Source organism: Fringilla coelebs (genome assembly GCF_963513975.1).
Source record: "Fringilla coelebs genome assembly, chromosome: 6".
In the NCBI taxonomy this organism is placed as follows: Eukaryota; Metazoa; Chordata; class Aves; order Passeriformes; family Fringillidae; genus Fringilla; species Fringilla coelebs.
In genome coordinates this window covers 36,600,063-36,626,293 of record NC_140034.1, presented here as the reverse complement: position 1 = coordinate 36,626,293, position 26,231 = coordinate 36,600,063, and the positions used below count along the sequence as shown (strand labels likewise).

At 42.4% G+C, this 26,231-nt stretch overlaps 1 protein-coding gene across 1 annotated transcript; it reads left to right on the top strand.

Moving 5' to 3' along the window:
• Nucleotides 1-559: 559 nt before the first annotated feature.
• On the top strand, nt 560-26,064 carry CAPN3 (calpain 3; the record flags this gene model as incomplete). The annotated part of the gene is made up of 23 exons (XM_084207077.1): nt 560-850; nt 6,620-6,689; nt 7,153-7,271; nt 7,871-8,004; nt 8,410-8,578; nt 9,148-9,288; nt 11,628-11,711; nt 12,101-12,186; nt 12,855-12,932; nt 13,362-13,522; nt 14,073-14,242; nt 16,028-16,236; nt 16,700-16,736; nt 17,725-17,739; nt 18,918-19,019; nt 20,324-20,401; nt 21,088-21,145; nt 21,739-21,803; nt 22,823-22,891; nt 23,459-23,537; nt 24,779-24,895; nt 25,359-25,417; nt 26,038-26,064. The coding sequence occupies 23 exons, from the start codon at nt 560-562 to the stop codon at nt 26,062-26,064; spliced, it is 2,418 nt and encodes an 805-aa protein (XP_084063203.1).
• Nucleotides 26,065-26,231: the final 167 nt, after the last annotated feature.

The following is a 26,231-nucleotide window of genomic DNA, read 5'->3' as shown; positions in this document are numbered from 1 at the left end:
ATTGCCTGGCAGTACTTTGTACATAACGTTCCCAAGGCAGCAGGAGTTTAGCTTCCAGTTTCACTGTTCCCTCTACCTAAGGAAAAGATGAACTGCTTGCACCAGAGTCAGCCCACACACAGAGCCCGTCCCAGGAACATGCCTGGCCTCAGCACAAGCTGCCCAGAGGACTGACACCATCTCACTAATGTCCCCCCTCTCATTTTCCCTCTCTCTTTGCCTGTAGTTATTTTTAGATTTCACGGTTAAAGCTTGTCCCTTCTGGACGCTTACACACACAGGACAGCACACACACACGCTGTAGATACAACTCAGATAGAGGAGTGAGCCAACTGATCATCTAGTCCCACATCAAGCAACAAGTTCCAATTTCTGATGTCAAAATACTGTCCTTCAGGAGGATGCAAAACCACATGGAATTTTCTGGGTTGCAAATTTGACTAGAAGGCTTTCAACGGACAGAAAAGACGGTTTGCACAGTAACTTCTTCTTTTCTGAAATTTCCTTCCAGTTTGCAAAATCCTGCTGTCTTTCAGCATTTGTTGTCAGCCTGACTCCCATGCCGACCGCCATAAATGCAGCGGTGGCTCAGCAAACGGCTGCTGGGTCAGTCCCCAGCGCCACTGCTGGCACTACAGAGGGGGCAGGAGGGGGCACAGGGGGCATTTATTCTGCCATTATAAGTCGCAATCAGCCCATTATCCACATAAAGGAGAAGACCTATGAAGAGCTTCACAAGAAGTGCCTGGAGAAAAACATTCTCTACGAAGATCCTGATTTCCCCCCAAATGAGTCGTCGCTTTTCTACAGCCAGAAAAGCCCCGTCAAGTTCGAATGGAAAAGACCACGTGTAAGTAACATGTTTGCTGATTTCCTTTTTCTGTAAATTGAAGTATACACCCTGAGCTTACTTTTTTGCAGAAATTTTGTGTTGGAGAGGCAGGTGGATTAACCGGAAATATATTTCCTTAGAGTTCTCCTGGGAGATAATTAGCTAAGGCTGTGAAAGCTTAGGCAATGTGTATATAATGACTAAAATACAATAAAACAGCAGCAACAAAAGAGATGGAATGAAATATTTAGAAGGAGATATGGGGAATTTAATTTTCTTCTTGCATGGTTTGCCTGGGATTTTCTTGTCTGAAAGTATCAAAGAAAAACTCTCCTCCTTCTGCAACAAGTTACTGGGTTTGCTGAGGCTTAATTTTTTTAACACTACTTTGTTTCACTTAAACCTTTATTTTGGTATTCCACCATTTTTCTCATGTGTGAAAATAAAAGGATGGGTTATGTTTTAAAACATGTCTTAAAACATGCAGAGTTTTTCCCTGCATTGCTTATCCCACTTACCAATGAACGTGGGTAATCACTATGAAGACTCACTCTTGGCTACTAATCCCATGCATTTTCCTATTTCGTGGGTATACCCCAGCCAGCCCTCCTAGTCTTTTTCATTTTCTTTTCCCCAGTCTCTCTCACTGGCAGAGGAGTATCACCTTAGCTCCCAGTTGATTCTCCCTCCTGTTTCAGGAGGAGCTACACATTTTCCCTGTCGTATCTGCTGGGCAGCTGCTCCCCTGCAGCAAGGCAGCCCCTGGGACAGTGTCTTGGCCCCTGTCATCCCCTGTCTGACAGTGGGGGTCTTGTTCTGAGGAGCCTCCACAGCTCCATCTCTTAGGCAGTTTTTCACCGCCTCTTTAAATTTGCCATACTTCCCCTGTGCCCAGTCAGTGGCAAAGTCAGTGGTGATAGACAAAACTGACCACAGGAGTGTAACTGAATAGCAAAAGACCAGGAGCTCTTGTGGGTGGTTCTTACAGACGTGGAGGAAGGCCACGTGCTTCTGTCACAACAACAACTTGAGAATGTGGAGGGATCAAAATGATCCCTCCCATCTGCTGTGCTTTGTGCACTTGTGCCCCTGTCACTCCTTCATCATCACCACGGCTGCATCAGCCTCTAGAAATGTGTGTGAATTACTTAAACGCAGCCCCAAGTCAGTCAGGTAAAGGGAGGGGATTTCCCTTTCTTCCCTTTCCCTGCAGAGGGAAGCAGTACAGCAGCACTGTGGATGTCCTGCAGCAGACTGCAAGTGTCAAATTAGAAAGCCTCAAAACAAAAGAAATGCACAAGGTAACCTCAGACTTGTCTTATATAACTGTGCAGGCACAGATCAAGCCTTTGTTATTGGAAAGATTCAGACCAGGGTCTTAATTCCAAAGACAATTCTTTAAGTCACCCATGAATATGTAACTTTGGACTTACTATTCATGTAGCAGCCACAGGCTGGGACCATGTAAGACTTAAAATACAATATAAACTTAAAACCCAAAGCTATCTGGGTTTTTTTGACACAAGCCAAGACTTTATGAAGTCAAATGAATATGAAGGAGTAATACTGGGCTAAAGAGTATTTTGCTAAGAGGCTAAAGCAATCATTGGAGCACGACATATACTCAATTGCACAGGCTGTGTTTTGTAATAGTCTGTAAAGATATGGAGAATTTCTGTTCTTGTTAAATTGCAATAGCTTTGCCCCCCCCCCCCCCCCCAAAGAAAGAAAATACTTTAGCATAAAATATACTCTTATAAAGCTTATAAAGTGGTAATTAATTTTAATCACTTTGAAATTCAGGTCAATAGTTGAATAAAACTTGATCATGTAGTCTAAAAGAAAAAAAAACCAAAGCTCACAGCTGAGAATTCCTGAGAGAATATCCTAATGTGACCAGTCTAGATCCTTTCCCTGTGCCATTTTATGTGCCACATACCTCCAGACACAGCAAATAAACAAGTGATCAATGTGCTCTATGATCCCACTTAAAACAGAGGACTGGGAAATACACAACCTATTCCTGACTCTCTGGCTTCCTGAGTCACCTTAGTCATGTCACCTCATCAATTTGTATCAAAGCCCCTCTACCCAGAGGTCAGGTCCTCCTCTGCCACCTCCCAAAATGCTTGTCCTCTGCTGCAGCGAGGGCAGCAAATGCATGAGGACTGGCCTTGTCCCTTACCCACAGAAGGACAGGTGCTGTGCAGGGCAGCTGGCAGCCCTAGCAAGGAGGCAGCAAAAAGGTATTTGTAATTCTACCCAGCTACTGACTGCCATGCCATGACATGAATGCACAGAGAAGATCTCCTAATCCTCAATTCAGACAAAGCCAAGTGAGAGCCCTGAAAGTTCCCCTGAGTAAAGTCTGCAGGATCCATCCCTCCAGTGTTTCTGTTCAGAGTATGCAGGACCATTGAGATATGTAGAGAGAAAATTAAATCCCCCTCAGTTAATGCAAAATATTAAATTATTCACTCACCCACAGCAGGTAAGAGAAGCCCAAAGAGCTGTTTACACCTACAACAGGTTATATCCAGCTCTTTGACTGCTTGTGCCTCTCACAACTTTGCTGCTGGTGGGAATTTCTCACAGCTGAGAGCAAGGATGAGGCTACTGATCTTTGAGAGCTGAGGAAAAGTCTGTGTTATGTTATAACACAGAATATTGAGAGGTTCTGCTGCAGTCCTGTTTGGATCTAATGACACCAGGGTATTGACAGGAAGGCTCTACTGTGACACTGTGCTTTCAAATGCATCATGTCCTTGCTCACAGCCAAGTCACAACATAACCACCACATTCAACGACTTCCCTGTGGTGATCCTCTCCATAGCCAGAAAATCACCAGGAGGAGGGGGTTTTATCATAATGAATACAAATAAAATCAAGACAACAAATTACTGGATTTTGCTTGGAATGAAAATTAATCAGTCAGATATGTACTGCACACATGTGAAGCTGTTTGAATTTAGTAATCACAAAATGTGCGACTTCGCAGGTCATACCACAAAACAAAGATGGAAGTTAGTGCCACCAAGATAGAACTTTCAGAAGATAATCCAACTCAGAAGCTCTAAAAGCAGCTTGGTGTCTGATATTGAGCTGTGCCTTGAAGTGTGCAGCACAGACATTTAAAACCATGGTCTAGACCACAAGAGACCAAACAACAATGAGGCTACAAATTGTCTTAGGCTGAACAAGATCCTTCCTCTGTTTGATAGGATCAGTTTAGAGAATTTACTTAGAATGCCATAGTTTATTAATGGCAGTTTTTAAAGGAGTTAATGCCTTTTGCTGCAGCAGTATAAGCTGACTGGCTTATATTTCCTGATACAGAAGAAAAGCCAATGAAAATGTAACAAAGGTCAAATGCCATTTTTAGTTGCATGCTGCCTTTGCATTTTCCAGTGCTTCCTTCCAACTGACTCATAAGTAATCTCTTCCCAGAATGCAGCATGCACCAATACTAGGTTTTTCCTGGGATTCTTTGTTTTCTTTGCTGTAACTGACTCTTTGTAATGAAATTACAGTCTAAACTGGATCAACCCAGTGCAACACAAAGCTCCTTTGGATAGTACCAAGGCAGTCTGAGGCACTCAGATCAGAGGAGGCTCTTTTAAAAGATGAATCATTGCCTCAATGAAGTGCAGCCTGTTGGGATTCTCTGTGATAACTTGACCTAGGAGATGAAGAGCAATCCCTTGCTCAGACCGGAAGACTGGAAGGACAGATCTGCCACCTGCATCTTGGACACCTGGTCATTTCAGTCTGCTGACTGAGTACTTCAGCCTTGGAAGACCTTGATTCCTTTCTCTGCAACTTCAGCTGTATTCAGCAAACTAGTGCAGCTGGAGATGAACTAAAGAAAGATAAATCAAAATCATATCCACAGTGCACTATACACACCTGGCCAGCATAAAGAAATGCAAGAAAAGTATTTCTGTCATAGCTAAATCACGCCACATGACAATTGCATGATTCTTTCCTTTGCATTCCTTTACCAAGCATCCTACAAAATAAATGACCCCAAGATGCAATAAATGGCTCTGAGTAACACATCGCTGTACATTTACTATTTGGAAACAACTAGGTGGCACCTGACTACTTTCAACTAAAACACAGCATGCTGGATTTCAAAGCTAGTTACAATAAGAGCAAGATCAAACCAAAATAGAGGTGGAAAAAACACAAACCAAAAACCTGGCATCTCAGACTGGTTTTCAGCAGAGCACCACAGCAATGTAACAAAGAATATTTTCAAAAGGCGAGTGAGTGGAGAAAAGCATGAAGGCATCTCAAACATCTGCTTTGACAGAACTCGACCCCAACAGCTGACCAAGGCCCAAAATAAGAGGAATATCCCACCATTCCTTCCCTCAAGGAAAGTAAAGTGCCTACAGGGGCTGGTGGTAGGGAGGATGGCAGAAGTTGGTCTCTCTGTCTGGCTATATGACTAATCCAAATACTTACATCACAGCAACTCTTCTGATAACTGTGAAGGAGAAAAGAAGCAGATTTGAGCCAAGGAAAACTACTAGACCTGAAACATGAATCTGGGAAAGTCGAGGGTCACCCTGATGATATGAATAAAAAGCTTTAGACTATAGAGATAGCTTTAGACTATAGAGATCAGCTGCCCGTGTATGCTGCCATACAAGCAATTGTCAGTTGTTTGTTCTGTCTCCTTCCCACACTTAGTCCCAACATCTTTCAAAAGATTGGGGTCTTGGACTATACTTTGTCTTCTTCCCAATTTGCAGCTGCTCAGGACGGTGCTCCTCAGGTTGCAATATCTTTATTTCCTTACCCTCATAAGAGATGGGTCCAGAAGTTGCGTCTTCTTATTTTTCTCCATTCCGATGATTTGAGTATGACAAATGGGATAAAGCAGGGACATTTTTCACTCTGTAGGACAGGTTATAGCCACTACTTTCCTTGGGTTTCCTCTGTCTGGTTTTCCAGTCTTTGTCCATTACAGAAAAGGGCTATGTAAGCCTGCAATTGCCCCACCTCACTTGCTGCATTTTGCCTTCCCTCCCTGCAGAAATGTCTTTATTATTTATACATGTATAGCATCTTGTACCCACTCCACTCTAGTATAAATACAGACAAACCCAATACATTGTGCAATGTGCAGGATGAAAGGAGACCTCCCTGTCCTTAGAGACAGATTACATCTGTACAAATTTTTGAATGCAGCCTTGTCAATTAAATACTACGACATGAGGAAAATAATAAAATCGCTTAACCAGCAACTGATTATTTCTGGTAATTAAACATCTGATCTTTTAATTTAAAGAAGGAGTAATGTCAGGGCTCATTCCCTATGAAATGCATTCTTCAACCCTTTTAATGCCCCAACATGCCAGTTACTGCAAATTGGACATTAGATCATTTTAAAATAATTTAGTCTGGTCCCCTGATGTTTTTTTTCATCTACTTTCTGTCATGCCTCCTCCAAAGTTTTGTTTTTTTCATAACTGTGCAGAAAAAATATTTTCCCCAATTCTTCTCCTTTCAGTGAGTTTTCACATTACAGTAGAGAGGGAGCACCCCAGGCTCAATATTAGACCCTGTAGGTGCATGGGGAAAACTCTGACTGGAGTCTGGAACACCCAGATTCCAAAACATTTTCATAGTGAAACTCTGCAGATGAAAACTGTGACAAAGGTTTTGATACCACAAGCTATTCTATAGGAAAATGTTCCAAAACAGCCTTTACTTCTGTGCTAAACAGGCATCATCATGGACACTTTTCCTGCTCATCCATCTGTTTCTGTTTTGCAGGAAATCTGTGAGAATCCACGGTTTATTATTGGTGGAGCCAACAGAACAGATATCTGCCAAGGAGAATTAGGTATGAAAGTCTGACTTCAACTCTGCACTTTATAAAGTCTACATCATGGTTTAGCTCTCACTTAATTTTCTTTCATTTCCAAGGTGATATCCTCTGTCTCAGTGATTCCTTTGCTTTGTAGCAAATTGTTGACATCTGCTTAGTAGCAATGTAGGCAAGAACTTTTAGTGAAAGATTCGCATAAAACAGGGAATTCTTAATGCGGGTAACAGTGCTCATCAGATTTTAGACTTTTTCCAAAGTACAGGGAATATCATCTGTTTAGCCTGTGTGTACCCAGCCATGAACAATGCCCATGAGCATTTCTAGAGCACAAACAGATGAAGTGCTAAAGTACTTCAGAACACATGGAGAATCATACTCTAGTGAGAATTAACATGCCACTTTGCAGTATCTCAGCTTTCCCTTTTGATTCTAATTGCTCTCTCCCTTCATTTTGTCTGCTGCTTCTGCTCGTTTACAGGTAACTGCTGGTTTCTGGCTGCCATTGCTTGCCTGACACTGAATAAAAAACTGCTCTGTAGAGTCATTCCTCATGACCAGTCCTTTATACAAAACTATGCTGGCATCTTTCACTTCCAGGTGAGTCGCTCCGTCTAGTGGCGAGCATATGCATTTACCCAAGGCTCAGCTCTTGGCATGCTCTTCTGTCTTCCCCCACCCTTTGGAAGCAACAGGGAGGAAAAGGGACTGAATTGCCTCACCCCAAACTCTTCCATCAGGGCAGTCTCAGCAGGGCCAGCCAATAAAAGCAATCAGGGAGCATTAACCCAGCGAGGAAGCATTTGCAGATTGCAGTGTCCTGGGTGTAAGGAGTAACAACAGGTGCCTGGTCCTGCCTCACTGCTGAGATGCAGCACTGCAGCCAGCACAGACACGCGGGCACTTGGCAAGAGCAGCTGCTTTTAGGCCCACAAATAGCCGGTCTGTCAAAACAAGTTCTCGAAGAACTTATTCCAAAAAGACTGACTGCTTTCCACATTTCCTTTGGTTCTCTTACGGAACTTTTTGCCCAGGGGAATTCAGTACAGCTGCCTCTCTCATAGTAGCCATAAGTTTTGGCCACATTATGAAGAGTATTTCCACATTTCTGCTCTCTCAGCCTGACTTTTCAATCAGGCTTCCTCTCCCTGCACCAAGTCAATCCAGTTGTGGTTTTTTTTCTGTTTGCCTTTGAGCAGTTCTGGCGCTATGGAGACTGGGTGGATGTCGTCATCGATGACTGCTTACCCACCTACAACAACCAGCTGGTCTTTACCAAGTCCTCCCAGCGCAACGAGTTCTGGAGCGCCCTCCTGGAAAAGGCCTATGCAAAGTAAAGCGAACGGCGGGCTGTGCCGGCCTCCCCAGCACCGCTCCCTGTGCTGGGGCGGCGCTTGCACCACTGCATACAGCGTTTAGAAGCACACAGAGAATGTGCCTGAATACACCAATGCCTCTTCCTGTGCCTTGGAGTTGGGCATGGGTTACAGTGTATTTTCTAGGAAGTTTTGATACTCATTCAGAAATCTACATTTGATTTTCAGCATTTCTTTCTTTTTTTTTAATTATGTGCAGGTGGTATGTTTTAAAACTTTTAACTTGTGAGTTACCAGACAGATGGGTTGTGGGATTTTAGTATGTGTGTTTACATAGCTGTAGTTATACACACAAGATAGATATAAATATACAGGTAGGTATCTATACCTGTGTAAAAGATCTCTTTTTATCTCTTTTCAAGACTCCATGGGTCATATGAAGCTTTGAAGGGAGGCAACACCACTGAAGCCATGGAGGACTTCACCGGGGGAGTCACGGAGTTCTACGAGATAAAGGATGCCCCTAAAGATATCTATAAAATCATGAAACATGCCATTGACAGAGGATCCCTCATGGCCAGTTCCATTGATGTGAGTTCGTATGAACTTTGCAGATAAGAAATGACAGAGGAGAGGGACCTCTCCATTCATAACCAAATATATACCACCTTTGGAACTGCTTGGTTTAGACCACACAGAAAACATCCATTTCTAGGAGATGGAGTAATTCCCCCTAGAGACCAGCCATTAGCAAACAGTGAGTACCAAAAGGGAAATAGAAGCAGAACATGGAGATGGAAAGAACAGGTGCAATCAGCAAAGCCAGTACCCCTTCCCCCTCAAGACCCTAGCCTAATGAAAGGTTAGTATGAGGATGCTGCAACTCTCTTAAGACACAAATCTTCATGTCAAAGATGTCAAGTGTGCAGATTAACATTGTATTGTCCACATGGCTTCAGACTGTCTTCACTTATTGTGGTGAATTTAAAAGTTAAAAAATTAATACTTGGTGGAGTACCATATTTCAGTAAAGGTAGGAGAACAGTGCTATTGACCACTGTAGATAAGTGTGGAGATAATGAGGGAAAAGAGAAGTAATCTGGGCTATCTTTTACCACTCATCTTCCTCCATGATACTCTTCTCCCATTCTCTGTGCCAGGATGACCTAGGCTTTTCCTATGGATCAGCTCCTCGGAGCAACATTGGGGAACTGATTGCTCGCATGGTGAAGAATCAAGAAAACGCACAGATGACTCAGTCCACTGTAGACTACCAGGGCATCGAGGAGAGACCAGCCTGGGTATGTCTCCTAAGCAGTTGACTTCAGAATGCTTTTATCTACAAACTGTTAGAGAAACATATCACCTATGCTTTCAAATCCTTATTTGGTTTCACAGAATAACACTAATGAAATGTTCTTTTGGATGCTGTTTGATGTGTGTGTTGAAAGACTTCAGTGCTTTCCAGCACAGTGACTGATACTAGAGGGCTTCACTGATACTGAGGCATTAAAGGGCTGTTGGCTTGTGACACAGGTTTATAATTTGCAGAATAAGAAATTTATTAGTGGATTTTATCAAGTCTCTTGCTTGAATAGGGTGGAGAGAATGAAAAAAATAAAATACTAGAATAGAACGAGATCCTTGAGTGAGCATGGAATGTCAAAGAAAGAAAAAGCAAGCTCTGCATAGCTCTCACTCCAGGCAAAAAAGCTCTTAGTGAATGTATTTTGAGACAGAGTGCGCTACCCATTAATAGAGGACAGTATACTCTAGGGACACTTTTTTTTTTCGATTACTGCAAACAAAGTCCTCATTAAAAATGCCTAAAAAGGAAAAGGAAAAACATGGAGTTTTATATGTGTGATGAAATACAAAGTAACTCCAGCATATCCACATAAGTATCTAGCAAAATAGAGAGATGTTAAAACCCTCTAAGAAAAAATCCCATACTGGACAACTTAGAAGCTTTCAAATCTGTAGAGGGACAGAGGGCTGCCTTCTCTGTGTCAGGCAGCTGTCATACCTTGCCCTTTAGGGAGCTGCATTTCCATGACAATGCAATTACATCTCTTGTTTTACAGGGGTGTAGGGAAGGGTGGGAGAAAAACAAAACCAAACCAAATCAAACGAAAGAAAAATCCTACACAATTACATCACTCAAAACTTTTGGTTGTGCAAACTTTCTTCTACATTTGCAGCTGAAATAGCCAATTTTTTTCTCTTCTGACATCCATATTTAGTTCTTCCTAAAAGACTGAAATGGTGTCATTCTTTGGGAAAGACCAGTATGACAATCTTGTTTTGCAAGCATGGCTGTCCAAACTTCCCATGTCTGGGGGGAGAATTTCCTCCTCCGTGACTGTCTACTAAAAGAAGATTGCAAAACTCTTTCTATACTTGCCCCAGCAGCTGTTTTACTGCTGGTTATTGCATATTCCTGAACCATCACCAGAAAAAAATCAGGACTCTCAATTGAAAGAGGCAGATGAAACGTTTCCAAAACCTGGACTTTGGGAAGTTGTCCAGGTCACCAGACCAGAAAGAAGACAAAGGGGTTCTGACAAGTGATGATGGCAACAACTAGAGAAGAAATTAAGAAAAAGGGAAATAGGTGTGAGGTTATAGTAGGAAAACAGAATCAAGGGAAAAGAAACCAAATAGATGCTGAAGTGAAATAATGGAAAACAACTGCAACATCCAGGAAATATTTGGATGAGATCCTCCCTGTGCAAGCTGAGAACATTTCTGTGTGACCTTACTAATTCTCCCCCAAGATCCAGCCCTGCCTTTTTCATGCCATTGGATGTATCAAGAAGGGGTGGCAGAGTTACTGACAGGACCTTGCAGGCATCTCCCAGCAACAGACACAAAGGAGGGGAAGTTTTGCTCGTGGTCCACATGCATGTGGCAGGGTCTGCCCCTCTCACTGATACTGGACATCTCTCGTACAAGTAGAGCAAGCTGTGTGCATCTGCCATCCTGCTCCCAATTCCAGATCTCACAGATAGACAAGTAAAAATCCGTCAGACACACTGAAAGCTGATGACTAAGACAGCAAATATATTTACACCTGAGCAAAACAGCTATGCCCTTCCTGAAAGTTAGATGCAATAAGATAGTGTCAGTTAGCAGGAACAGTGTATTAAATAGGGTGTTTAAATGTCATTGTGATAAGATAGCAGCCACATGGAAAGATGAAAGTATTCTAGGTGTTGATTCACTCTGATTTTTAACCAGTTCATGTGTAATACCCTTACAGAGCTATATAAGAACATACCATCTTAGAAAAGTCTGAACAGTCCTTCTAATACAAAAAGCTAATTATTTGATTAAGCATGTGATAACCTGCCATGTTCCAAATGCAAAAAGCAATAGCCTACAAAAAAGGGGGAAAGACACCAGAAAACGTCCTTTCTAATTGGTATTATCAACTTTTTCCGTTTTTACTTCATACTTCACTCCTTTCTAACCATCAGCATGCATTCTGTGAGTGCTTAGCTTGACCACTTTGACAAACACAAAGAGGAGAACAAGACAAAAAATCCTGTCAGCAAAACGGTGCCACCCTCCCTGTGAAAGCCCTGGGTGGCAGCTGAGCTTTGTGTGAGTCCCACGTGTGTTTCTCTCTGTCGAACAGACCATAGTGCCGATGCAGTACGAGACACGGATGTCCTGCGGGCTCGTCAAAGGGCACGCCTACTCCGTGACGGCCGTGGAAGAGGTACGTGCCCCGCTCCCCTCCAGCTGTGCGCAGCTGCCGCCCCCGCTGGCCTGGCCTCACGCACGGCAACAAAGCCATGAGAGGCATGAAAAGTGAAAGAAATTATGAGCTAAGGAAACAAAATTATATTCAAATAAGTTAAAATCTTGTGGACAAAGAAACCTATCCAAGTTTAGGCTCACTTGAGAAACACCCGCTTGGGAAAAGGTGGCCACAAAGGTGGCAGCCACCTCCTGTGGTGGCTTTACAGCCTTCCCACAGCCACCCCAAGAAGATCAGGCTGGGGTATGGCCCAGAAAAGCATCATCACTGAAGGGATGGTGGCAGGCAGAACATTTCTCTTTGAACCTACTCTCACTCTATTCTTGTTGCCTTCTTTTTTCCATTAGACAGTATTTAAAGGGGAAAAAATACGTCTGGTAAGGCTGAGAAACCCCTGGGGCCAGGTGGAATGGAATGGAGCCTGGAGTGACAAGTGAGTAATCAGAGCTTCACATAATTTGAAAAAGAAGTTGCAGCTTTATTTGCTTTTACACAGCTTTTGCATAATCCTAATATTAAGTGATGAGGTATCTGAATTGTCTTTGTTGTAATTTTGAAGTTGATTGAGTGCTTAGCTGAAGCTGTAAAAAAGTAAAGAGTACCTAATAAGATGTTAAAGGAGGCTTTAATAAATGGAAATTAAGACAGAGCCCAGTCTAATGATGCATTAAATCTGATTTTACTGTCTATTTTCAAAACAAGATATGACAGTAGAAAAATCTTTTACGTTTTGAAAGAACTGAATGAAGCAAGATGTCAGTGTTTTCCTTAAATGAATTTCAATGGGTGCACCCGCAATTATAATCTGCAAACACCTTTTTCTTCAAGCTAAGTAAAATTAATACAGTTCAGCAGATGTTTGAGAGCTACTAAGAGGAATTCTAAGAGGAAGGCTGAGAGAAGTAGGACAATTGCTTCTTTTATTTGGTCATGTGGAGAAGATGATAGCATTGAGAACAAATAGTTGCAAGGCTTACAAAGGAAAAATTATGTGGAGGTAGCAAGATGACTCTTGATTTCTCATTCTATGAGGCTAAAGTGTGGAAACTTTAATGAAAACTATATTGCAAATCCTAAGCTAACTTGTTTACTCCTTTGAAGGTCAGAGGAGTGGGACTCTGTTAACGAAGCAGAGAAAATCCGCCTGCAGCACAAGGTCGTGGAGGATGGGGAGTTCTGGTGAGAGCATCAGTTTCTCTAGGAAATATGGAATCATAGCAAAAATGAATGCCATTGCACTACTACCATTGCAGTGATTTCTGCTCCCCTTCATATAGCTAGTAAGCCCTGCTCTGTGATCCTCTCATTCTCCCACCAGAGATTATTCAGTGCCATCAGCACAGTTTTTCTAATTATGCTACATTTCCACAAGCTCTCCATCACCATTCCTACTTACCATCCTCTCAGTTTCCCTGAGTTTGGAGCTGTACCTGTGGTAACTTACCAACCAGCAGACCAAGAGCATTTGGAAAACATGGCACTCCCACTGCAAACTCATCCCAGTACTAACAGTGCTGTTGGTCACTGTCCTCCACCTCCCCAGGGTCTTTCAGACAGTTGCCAACCATGTAAATGCATTTGGGTTCAATTTCCCCTCAATTCCTCCAGGATATCATTTCCAGATTTCATGAGGCACTTCACAAAGCTTGAGATTTGTAATCTCACACCTGATGCTCTGGAAGTGGATAAATTCCAGACCTGGACCGTGTCAGTCAATGAAGGACGCTGGGTGAGAGGCTGCTCAGCTGGAGGTTGCCGCAATTATCCAGGTGAGCAAAGGGTCTGTAGAGATATGGCCTCTTTGATGGGGACTAGGTTAGATCCCAAAGGCTAATTCCTACCACAGCCTGGTTAGTGCTCAGCCATAGCAAAAGCCTTGCTTCCTCAGTGGGCAAGGCATGCAATTGATTGCTGGAAATCTGTCATTATGCTGTAACAGAACATGGTAAGCCCAAAAGGCAGCCCTGGCAAAGATAAATCCTTGTTCAAGTACTTCACAGTGCCCCAAGTAAAAGGGATGAATTTCACCCTAACAGTTAGATTTCACTTGGGAAATTCACTTTTGTGGATTACTGATAGCTTTAGGGACTTTGGAAGTTTATCAGATGACAGTTCTCCATATATCCTCTTTTGCATTGCAGTTTTTAGAATTAAGTAACAGCCATAATATGTAAAAAAAACCATGTATGTCTTAGCCCAATTTTAACCTTTCCCTCAGGAGCCATAGGCAGGGAGCTTAAAAGTTCTCTTTGATCATGAGCATCATTAGGAGACTGAAGCTTTACATGTTTTCTTTGGGCTGCTGGTGGAATTTCACAGATACATTTTGGACCAATCCCCAGTATCGCTTGAAGCTCCTGGAGGAAGATGATGATCCTGAGGATGAAGAGGTTATCTGCAGCTTCCTTGTTGCACTGATGCAGAAAAACAGAAGGAAAGAGCGGAAGCTGGGAGCCAACCTGTACACTATTGGCTTTGCCATCTATGAGGTAACAGCTCTAGATTTTGCTATTTGCACTGTGGGTGCAAATCCTGATATTATGTATTTACCAAAAGAGTCACTGAATCATTCAAGCTGATTGCATCAATTGCAATTTTTGCTTTGCAAGGGAGTCAGAAAATCTGGAAGAGAGGAAGGAAATTCAAGTCTTCCTAACTCCTTGTACAACAGCAATGTCAGGGTTTACCCATCTACTAAGCAAAACACTTTTTAGCCTTTATAGTGACCTAATGCCAGATTTTAGCATATTCTTTCCCATATATTCTTCCAGCTCCCTTTTGTCCTTTCTGAAACTAAGCATTTCATTGGCAGAAGAGTGTGAAAAAGGAAACAGACATCCAAGGCTCATACATAGCAATTAACCTCTGTCCCTGCTATTGACTTGATGAAAAAGTTGATTTACACAGTCCCTTGCACAAACATATTTGGTTACGATTTTAGCTGATTTCATGTAGAAGCCAAGAAACTTAGAAAGGAAGAGGGAAAGTGCTTATCTAAGGGCATTTTAATTTCTATGTCCCCAGAACTTTAGTTGAATGTCCTTGTCTATGACCTATAAACATGGAGTCTCCCCTTGCAGCTCTGACTGTTTCTTCTCTCTGTTTCTCCCGAAGGTGCCCAAAGAGGTACGTGCAGAACGGAGCCAGATTGACATCTTGGTGTATACCCACAGCTGGTGTTACTGTAGTGCCTGGCAGTAAGTCAGCAGGAGACTGTCCAGTCAAGTTTGCTTTCAGGGATGTAGCAGCAGTAGAACTGCTAACCTTTTTTGCTTTGAGTGTTTATTAGTAATACCTTGTGAGTAATTTTTAGCTCCCATTTTCAATTGAACCTTTTTATCAGTGCTTCTTTTCTCTTCTGTGGTGGCCTGGCCATCACTTGTGCAGTTGGTCAGAGATCCAGGAAGCAGTGCCTGTGAGGGCTTAGCCTCTGCACTCCATGCAAAACCACCCTAAGCCACTTGCATTTCCTCCTAAAAATAATACAAATGGCCTACATTCTGCAGTCACAGAGTTTTCTCTGTAGTCTTAGAATGGTTTAGAAAATTAATGTTTTTTTTCAGACATTGAAGAAAGCTTATCAAAAGTACACCGATTACATTTTTTTCTGAGCCTGACAGTAGCTGAATCATTGGCATCACAAGTTTTGCTAACAAGCTCACCTGAAGGCTGTTACCTGGAAAGCATGAGGATGACAGTCTGAATTTTGTCTTTGCCAACTATCTTACAGGTGGTAATTTCTGCAAAAAAACAGCCTGCAAGCATGTTTACTCCACAATTCTTGGCTTAGTTTTCATATTTGAACTAATGTAATGTTTGATTATCACATTTGTTTAGCAGATACAGAACTCATGTTTTGTCTAGACAAGGACATGTTTACGCTGAAAGCACCTTCACTTTACTACTCTGCATGTAGGAGTTTGCTTACACCATTCCTTGCCATGCACCCTCCAAGGAAAGTGTCTGATCTTTCGTTACACACAACCCAGCATCTAGCAAAAGAGTCACATACAAGTACCTACACAGCAGAAGTCAGCCACACAATCTGCTGGTGGGCCCTGGAGCAGGCCTCAGAAGCCAACTAGACTCAGTCAGTGGCAACTTAAAGGTGACAGACTCTGTACCTGCCACCAGCTACACCAGTCCTCAGCTCCCTGCTTGCTAAGCTGCTGCTTCCTGTGTTTTCTGTCCCAGCCGTGCACTGACCGCATGGCAACCCACCTGGGCAATGGGCAAGACTTCCTTGAAGACAAATGGACTCATTTGTTCTGCAGATGCATGGTACTAAGCACCACTTGCAGAAGGATTTTTTCCTCTACAATGCCTCCAAAGCTAGAAGTAAGACCTACATAAACATGCGAGAAATCTCTGAGCGCTTCCGGTTACCTCCCAGCGAGTACGTCATCATCCCATCGACATATGAGCCCCACCAGGAGGGAGAATTCATCCTCAGGGTCTTCTCAGAGAAAAGAAGTCTTTCAGAGTAAGTTGCAGAGCCATTTATGTGGCCATATAGGTGGAGTGACCTCACTAGTCTGCTAAAGTCATGTTATCAGTTTGCTACACCCTGCTTTTTATTTTCTTAACATCATTAGAAACTCCAAGCTGCAAACTCATTTCTACAAGCTTACTTTATAGATTAACAAGAACCTGCTTTGAATTGTCTTTGGAGAAGCTTACTGCTTGCAGGATATCCTTTGCAAACAAACCATTAGGCATTTACTAAGGCCAAGCCAGGTGGCAGCTGTCCTGGAAATGGTACTTGGGATGTTCAGCTCAAACTGGGAAAAAGCCACTCCTAAAACCTGCAGCTGTAATGCTGGAAGCCAGCCCACACCACTGTCTGCTTGGAAAGTTTGAGTGGCTGCTTAAAAACCGCCTAAAGAAACTAGCAACTTTGGGAACAGTCACTTTTCTGATTTATTTGTTTTCTGCTTCCTACTTAGGGAGGTTGAAAACATGATTGAGGCAGAACGTCCGTTGGTAAGTACTGTCCTGGTCCTCTTTTGTGTACGGGGTAGAGAGGAGAGGAACATGATACCTAGGAAACCTATAGCAGGAAATAATTTGCAGCTGCATGACAGCATCTTTATCAAATTCTCATCTTTTTTCTCATTAAGATACTTCTGTTGACACTTGATTTATATATGCTACTTTCTGAACTTGATTCAGACCCAAACCCTTTTGCAGATTTGAAATCTGGTCCTGGCATAAAGAAACTGGATGCTAACCATTGTTTTTGCCTCCCTCAAGCGAGATTATCCATTTACCAAGGGAGGCCTAGCTCTGTGCCCTGAGATACTTTGTGAAATTGGTGTCTCATCTAATAAAGAAAAAATGACCTTATTTTGAAGTACCTGCTTTCTGAAAAGGGATCCTAATAGCACTCTGATTCAAAATAGCATCCATGGCAAATTCTAACTCTTCCCCCAGAGTTTTTTACACATCTTTGTGGGAATATACTAAAGCAAACAATACACTAAGTCTTGAAAAAAAATCAGAGGAAATGCTGTTGTACAGAATTGAGCTCCATCAAACCTTGCTCAGAAATATTCCCCTTTTGTTTGCTGTCAAAGTGAAAAACAACTGTCCAGATGTGAGAAGAATTAAATTGTCACTTTAGATATCATTGATCTATGGGCATAGAAATTCAATCTCCCCTACACTGGCAGGCTGGGAAAAAGAAAAGGAATACTCTGAACTAAAGAGATTTTATTCAAGCAGACAAAGCCCCATATGAGATGAGACACAGTTTTACTGTGGTTTCTGCAGTGTGTTTCCTTCAGTATGCCATTTCTTGGTGGGTGCTTGTTCCCTCATTTTTAGTGATTTGAAAGCTCTATAAATATAGGAAATGGGAAAATGTGTATGAGTAGAGGAACTGGAAAAATAAACATGAGGGGGAAAAAAAAGTTGGCCTCTGCTCTGCATAATCTGATCGAGCACTTTTTAATTTTTTCTCTTCACACAGAAGAAAAAGGGCAAGGTAGGTACCTGCGCAATGTACTAAGTGCCAGCAAGGCAAAGAGCATGTGCAATGCCTGAGCAGGGACAGAGTTCCTTGCTATTATAATTTTCTCTGTGTCTGGATACTGACCCAGTTAATGAAGGGTGCTGGATATGAGGCCATTTGCATGCAACAAAGATTTTGTCTTCCTACTTGAGATTCTAATGAAATAGCATTAGCATCATATACCCCTCTCACTCAAAGGGGTGGTGAAAGGGTAACAAACTATTCAGCTTTATCAGCTCAGTCCTCTGGGTTGCTCAAACTGTTCTTCCTCCCTGCCCCTCCACAGGCAACCTGACATCTTGCTAGTGAAAAGCACCCCTTCTCCAGACATGTGCCCTCACACTTGCTTTCCACCAGCTAGTGCAGCAGCCACTCCTCTTTCCTGAAGTTTCTGCTCACCAAAGTCCTGGGTTCTATTTCTAATTCAACACAACACATTTTGGACTTTGAAAATGTAATCAGATATTTTAATCCCAAGAGAGGGTGATTGCAATTAATACTCTAGAGTAATACATTCACATCATGTTGCAGTTTTTTCCTTGTTTTAAATGCAGCAAAGCAGAACAATTGCAAATGGCTGCTTATAGCTGAGTGCTTCAAGAGTCAAGATAAAGAACATATGCTTCACATAACTAACAAGCTCCTACACAAATAACTCCTTTTCTGGGTACTATTCACATTTGGTTTGTTTTCAGTGCTACTGTCCTTGAGGGGCAAGTTCATCAGTTTAAGTGATGAGAATCTGGGAGGCTTATTTTGCTTAAAAACAGGGGAAGAACCCCCCCCCCAAAAAAAAAAAAAAAACCAAACCAAAAACCAACTAAAATACCAAAACAAAACAACAACAAACCAAACAGATTCAATGACTGTCTTTCTGACAAGGACAACTAGAACCCAGAAATTGCACTATTTTGCAAAAATACTTCTGCAGCTTTTTTAGCATGAGTAGAGCAGTAACTGCAGAAGTTTTTTCACCTTTTTATTTAATCCTTTCTCTTCTTTCATTCCAAGAAATGGCTTCTCTCATCATACTTTCAAGAGCAGGAGTTGTTGCTGCATGTACTTTCCACAGAATGCTTGTAACCAAATATTTTCCTTTTCACTAATTCTCCTGTAATTTCCACTTCTCTTTTTCTCTCTTCTTCTTCTAGCCTATCATCTTCGTTTCTGACAGAGCAAACAGCAATAAGGAGCTGACAGCAGATGAAAATGCTGGCAAAGATGGTGACAAAACCCAAGCAGATGAGAAAAAGGTTTCTGCAGCAAGTGGCAGAGGGGGAAATAGGGCTTGGAATGGCTAGCATGAAAGAGTGGCTGAGCAGGAATGGGGCAAGGAAGTGTCCTGAGATACTAAACAGCTTCTCATCAAATCTTTATGTGACTCTCATCTGGTTTATGTTGATCTAATGAGCATGAGCATAGAGAGACTCTCCCTTCGGTTATTTAACAACCCTGCTGGAGGATTTAGGTACTTGAAAACATCTCCTGGTTGCTCTCTCACACAAGAATCCTGGTTGTGAGAGATTCCTTCCCCACATTCAGGTCACCCCCGCTTGGCCCCCTGAGGCAGTGCCGCTTTACAGAGGGCACATGCACAAACTGCACACAAGGAGCTGACTGCAGCCCCTCCTGTTATAAATACATGCCTCTATCCTAGTCCTTGTTGGCCAGAGGATAAAGGAGAGGTAGACTGAGGAGCTCCAGCACCCTCCCTCTTCTCCCTCACCACCAGAGAGGGAAAACAGAGTAGCAAATTCAGAGTTTCTTCCTGCAGGTGGGTGAGACCCAACACATCTAACAGCCAGATCCCACATCCAGGCTTGTGGCATCTGGGGGCATGGCTGGAGCATCTCCTTACAGGGAGGGTGCTGTATGACTGCTAGAGCCTGCAGGGGGTGAAGTGAAAACTTTCCTCTGCATTTAGACAAAGGAAAACAAGAAATAAGCCAAGAAATTAATTTTGTTACCTATAACTTTAATTTCCCTTTTCAGTATCAGCTTCAGAGTTCAGGGTTGCATTTTCCATGTGTCTGAGAAAGCTTCATGTTCCTCGTTTTCCTCTGTTTCAATATGTCATTTGTCTTCAGCAAGAGGCCCTCCACATCACAAAGAGTTCTCATATGGTCATTTATAGCCTACAGGGCAGCTGTGAGGCAGATACTGTGTCCCTGCCTATGGCAGGGGGGCTTGAACAAGATAATCTTTAAGGTCCCTTTCAACCAAAACCATTCTTTGATTCTCTGATAAGCCTCTTCTTCTCCAAACTTCTCTTAGGCAATATTTTGGACAAAAAATTAAAAGATAGCTACCAGTGGAAGTAGTTATTTAGGCTCCTTCAAATAAAAGAGAAAACAATGGGATGAAGTTAAATACTTGGCTGTTTTAAGGAAGAGAATTAACAAAAACAAAGTAAAAGGAGTGGGAGGACAACCCATTTCTCCAAAGGCCTCCAGATTCACTAAGATGATCCCTCACAGAAGGGTAAGTGAGCCATCCAGGCCCTTTCTCTTTTCCACTGGGCTCAGGATCTATCTCTTCTTTGCTTGTCTCTTTTCAGCGTTCTTCAACGAAAGCTCGTGAGGAGAGTGAAGAGCAAAAACAGTTCAGGAATATTTTCCGACAGATTGCAGGGGATGTGAGTATGCAATCGATCCCTGTCTCTGCCCTCAAAGCAGCCTGGCCACAACAGCTCCTAAATCAACTATTCCATGGATTCAAAACACTGAATATTCAAATTTCCTTTGAATTTCCTCCCATCAAATTCTCTTTGTGATTTTGAGATAAGTAAAATCAAATAAAAACCCCTTTAAGTATACAGCTATCTTCATATGTATGTATAAACTATTCTAACTGTGTCTGAGGGAGTCTTACTTAAATTCAGCTTTTTTCTCCTATCTCTTCTACAAGATGTTGTTTTGCACAGCAAGTATAAACAAGTTAGAAATGCAGTGCCCTCTGGTATATGCTTGACAAGGGAAGTTAAAGATAAAAACAGATCAAAGAACTGCATAAATCAAGTGGCTGCATATGGGACACAGAAATTTTCTGATTTTGCTATTTGACTTATACCCTGGCTTGAAATTATCAGTCATTCTTCGAGTTGTAGTTTAAGGAGCACTGTATGGTAACTTCAGGTCTACCTCGTACTGAAGCCTCAGGAGAGGGTTGGACTAATGTTCACATGAAGTAGAATGCCCTCTGGTTTGAAACATGTATATGTCTTATTGAAAAATGACCAAAGACTTTTAGCCTATCCATTAATAAAATTGTTTTTCATAAAGAATGCTTTAACTAATTATATTTTCACCACATTTCCATCAGGACATGGAGATCAATGCTGAGGAACTTAGGAATGTTCTCAATAATGTTGTAAAAAAACGTGAGTTTGAGTGTGTTTTTTACTAACCCTGGGCAAAGAAATCTGTGACAGAACAAAACTCCCCACCCCGAGTTTTTAAAAATTATTGATGTTTTCAAACGCAGAAATTTCCTAGTTACATTTCCATGGACAATGCATCTGAGACTTTCACAAGCTGAACTTTTCACAGAGATGATCTCTACAGGCTGTTAGTACTGATAATGTAGAAATGAGCAGATGCATTCATTGGAATTACCACTGGGACAATAATGCAACTCTCACTCTGCAAATGACCTTTAAAAAATTTCTAGTGGAGAGGCAAACCTTTCTCCCTGTTTAGCAAACTTTAACCTACAGACCCTGGACTTGCTTAGTAACCTAGAAGTTCGTTTAGAGTTTTCCAGAGTTTTTTATTGTATATAACAAGTCAAGAAAATTAACATCTAATTCACAGACAATAACATTACTGAGAGTCTTTCCAGATTTCTCTGCCACTCACTTCTTACTGGATGAAGGAAGTAGGTTTGGCTTTTACTGTGATTAGAGTTACACCTGAGAGAAAAATCACTTGCTGATTTGCATGATTTGTATTCACCTGGGATCATTTGTTTCAGATAAGGACCTAAGGTCAGAAGGGTTTGAATTGGAATCCTGCCGCAGCATGATTGCTTTAATGGATGTATCCTTTCCTGGTGAAAAGGGACTGCTTGAAACCACACACACACATGCACAACTCAGTAAGCCAAGGAAACAAAACAGCAAATTGTACTCTGTAGTCAGATAAAAAAAGCACTCCTGGTTTGGCCCATCTTAATTCCAGTCATCTCAATGTTAACATAATTGGCAGAGAAAAATATCCCCAAAAAGAAAGCTACAGAACAAAGCAGTTAGTATGACACTCTTCTTTAAGTATCAGAGACTGGCCACATTATGTAGTAAAGCATGATTTTTTTCATTATTATATTTAAAAGAAATTCAACATAACTATAGGTCTTGCCAAAAAACTTACTATATTTATCTCTCTAAGTTTATAATGTATCACATATTCTACTGTATGCTTAGCTTGCAATGCAGGCAGAACTTGTTTGTAACAAGTGCAATAAAACACACAATAAGATGCCACGTGGTTACCTCTGCCACAACCACCCTAGGCTTTCCAGTCTGAAATAACACAGTTTTGAGAAAATGTAAGTGCATTCAAATATAACCAGAACAGAAGTATAACAACAACCCACAGCCATAATGGTTGGAGCCTAAACATATTTTTGAAAAGAGCTTTAGTCAACATTTTGCTGATTTCTCAATTCATTTTAAGCAAGGCAGAAAGAGCTTTGCTCCAGAGTAAAGCTCAGTTGTCTTAAAAAGCACTGGGTGAGCTTCACATTTGGAGGTATTTCAGAAGGGCCCACTAAAACATTCTAGTCATGCACTTTTAGAATAGTTCCAGAGGCAAAGCTGTGTCCTGTAGCAGAGGTTGTCTTCTGCACAAAGCAGAAGTAGTACTTCACACTCCTGAAGCACTAAGCTATGCACAATAACCAAAATGTTCACAAATATTTTACTGCACAGCTGAGTCAACTCTATGCCAAGGAGATCCCCAACCCAGTTTTACATTCATCCCTTCACCAGTAGTTGCAGACTTAATTAATTTTATCCTAAAAGTATTGTGTTTTTTTTACCTGAATGTTTGCATCACAGACAGATGGCTCAGGGAAGATAAACTTTGATGAATTTCGACATCTCTGGGACAAGATTAAAAGCTGGCAGGTATTCTGGTATCTTCACAGCTCCTCTTCACAGCTTCTGCAGTGCAAGTGTTCTACAGGAAAACTAGAACTCTCCACATATGCTCCATCAAAAGAAAGGCTAAGAAATACGTGAATTAGCTTCAAAAATGAGAAGTAACAAAAAGTCTCTCCTCATCCTACTTCACAGCCTAAGCAAATAGCCTGAATATCCCATGTACAGCCTTCCCCCATGGGAGCAGCAGAGAGGCATACAAATTAAAGGAGGAGAATGATGGGAACTAGAATCAGGCCTCAATAATAGCTTAATTAGGGCAATCAAGAGGGAGGATTACCAGCATAAACTCAAGTCAAACAAGGAGAGTCTCAAGGGGAGAGTTTTTTTGCTTCCCAGAAATTGGATCTAAATTATTTTACTTTGCAGCTGAGAGTAACTCTGTGCTAACAACCCAGAGTGCTCAGCAGTGGCAATATAAGGCACGTGGCAAAGCCTCCAAGTGCCTGAGGTCTGCACCCCATATCCCCTCAATGAGTGTGTTCAAGAGCAGTACAAGTTTTTATTACTGTTGTCTGTTTTTTCTTCTTCCAGAAAATTTTCAAGCGCTATGACACGGATCATTCAGGAACCATTAACAGCTACGAGATGCGCAATGCAGTCAATGATGCAGGTACTGTCCCCTGTGCAGGGTCCACAGCTGAATGATTCTATACATTTGTCTAAGTAACAAACAAAGAACAGTGGAAAACCTTCAAGCTAAGTGTACAGGCACTGAAACCAGGATGGAGCAGGTCTATGTCCAAGTGTGCATCACACGCAACTGGGTGGACATTTCTTGAGTCATGTTAATGTTTCTTCAGTACTGAGCCCTGTGGGTTGAGTCTCTTCTATCTGCACAATAAGAAAGTATTTTTGCAAAACTTACAGTTCATGAAATTCATTCTGATAAGAGAGACTTTGGACTTTTCCTGCTTGTCTCAGACACACCAGTATGCTTCTTCCCCTGGGGAGCAGGCCTTCCCCCACAAATGTCTTTACCAGGTCTCTAAGGGAGCAAGATGACCTCTTGGATGAGAAAATCTGCAGTATCACTATAAACCGAGATGGGATGATTTCAGTGACACTTTGTTTTCAGTAGTATTTTGGCACATCAATGAACAGAAACAAATGGCTACCTTTGTACTTTACAAAACCTCAGTGATTCTAGAAGTCTTTGCCAAAGACAAAACTACACCTGGATTTAGACACCTGCTGTGGTAGAAATATGGGTAATTTTTATTTTCCGGGTTTCTGCTCTCACCAGGGAAGTTGTCACTGTAAAGACAGAAAATACTTAAATACCTCCTGCCCTGACTTTAGAACTGAGAACATTTCAGTCTTACAGCACATAGGCTGTGCATGACCTTGTATTTAGCCAACAAAGAGCTGTACCCAACCCGTGACAGACCCTTTCAAGGCACAGCACAGGCTGCAGCATTCAGTGCCAAAGTTCAGTCCCACCACACCAAGAAGTTGCCTCCTTGTCTATTTTCTGACCACTGTTTAATTGTGGTTTTATAGCAACTTCCTCCTGCACTTCTGTCCCCCAGTTTTAGCTGATTTGCTCTCGGCAGGCCCAGCTGAGCCAGAAGGCCCTGCAGGCCGCCTGGGGCTGCAGCTCTCCTCTTCACACTCACAGCCCGAGGTAACTCACCTGCTAAGGGCCCTCTCACAGCATTGCTCCTGGTTTAGGAAGGCAGCTGGTCACAGTGAAGCTCCTCACAGCTTTACTTCATTTTGTTTAGCGCTTGCAGCAGGGCACTCCGGCCTGAGCCTCGGCTGGGCCAGGGGAGCGCCTGTGGCCCACCCCCTCATGGAGCGGCGCCTTCCCCACCCGAGGCCCAGCTGTGCCCTGGTTTTGCTTCCCTGCAGGGTTCCGGCTGAACAACCAGCTCTACGACATCATCACCATGCGCTACGCCGACAAGAACATGAACATCGACTTTGACAGCTTTATCTGCTGCTTCGTGCGCCTGGACGCCATGTTCCGTGAGTGGCTGCCCCGGTCCCAGGCGCTGCCTCCCCTCCCGCCCCCACACACATCCGTGATCCATGGAACCGGCTGGGCTGGAAAGGACCTCAAGGATGACCTGGGTCCAACCCCCTGCTGTGGGCAGGGACACCTTGCCCTGGACCGGATTGCTCAGAGCCCCACCGTACTCACCGCAAAGTTTGTTCACAGCACTACTGCCCCTACGCTGGGTGTTAATTATTACAGATATGGGCTTAGGGAATCTAAGATGACAAGTTGTCTCATTCAAACACAGAAGAAACCGCTGTGTTTCTCCTTGAATTAACTAAGGAAAAACACAGCAGAAAGTGACGCCACAAGTGAAGACCTGTGCAAGTTGGCATTTTACAACGGGAGCGCCATTTGATTTCCTGTCTGGGAATCATCTTTACTCGCACAGGAACCTAATCTACTCTCTGTATTTTTGTTTCCTTACTTTAGGGGCATTCCACGCCTTTGACAAAGACGGAGACGGCATCATTAAGCTCAATGTCCTGGAGGTAAACTTCTTTATGAGAGTATGTCTAACACAACATCACAAGCCTAAATTTTAATTGTATTAATCATTGCACATGTTTTCAAGGGAGAACTCTATGAATAGAGCTCATCTGAAATTACCACCCAATTGATAAGAAACCCCAAAACCTCCTAAAATTTTGTGACCAATTTTGCACAGAAAACATCCATGATCTGCCAGTAACAGCTGCTCTGTAAATTCCAGTTGGTGCTGAATGGCACGGCTGCAGCCTCTTCATATTATCTTTCAAGTCCATCAAAAAACCTTTGAGATTTTTTTTATGAGGCTATTTAGATCAAACAGAGTGATATGGTATTAAATGATAATGGGCTTAGCATAGTTCTTGATCATTAAAAAATCTTGTTAAGAAGAATTAGAAAGTTTCAATTTCATGTCCTCTGTTAGGGAGACCATTAAAAACACTCTTCACTTTTTGCAAGGGAAGGAGATGAGATATAGGAGCAAGAGACTCAAGAAAATTCCCTGCTGCCACTCCATGCTAACTGACAGCAAGCAGCTGCCTTCCAGCTAGAGGTGGTGGTGTCTTCACACAATTTGTGAGAGGACACCAACAACTCATCCACCCTTTAACTCTTCTTTCAGTGGCTGCAGCTCACGCTGTACGCGTAACACTGGAGCCAGCGGCCACCTCCATCAAGAACACATTGAAGATTCCAAGGAGCTAGCACCATTCATCCCAAGGGCAAACAGGAGCAATTCCTAATTATGTCATTCACTCCTCAAGATGAACAGCACATGGGAAGAAGCCCTTGGAAAAAGAGACAACCATACTCTAG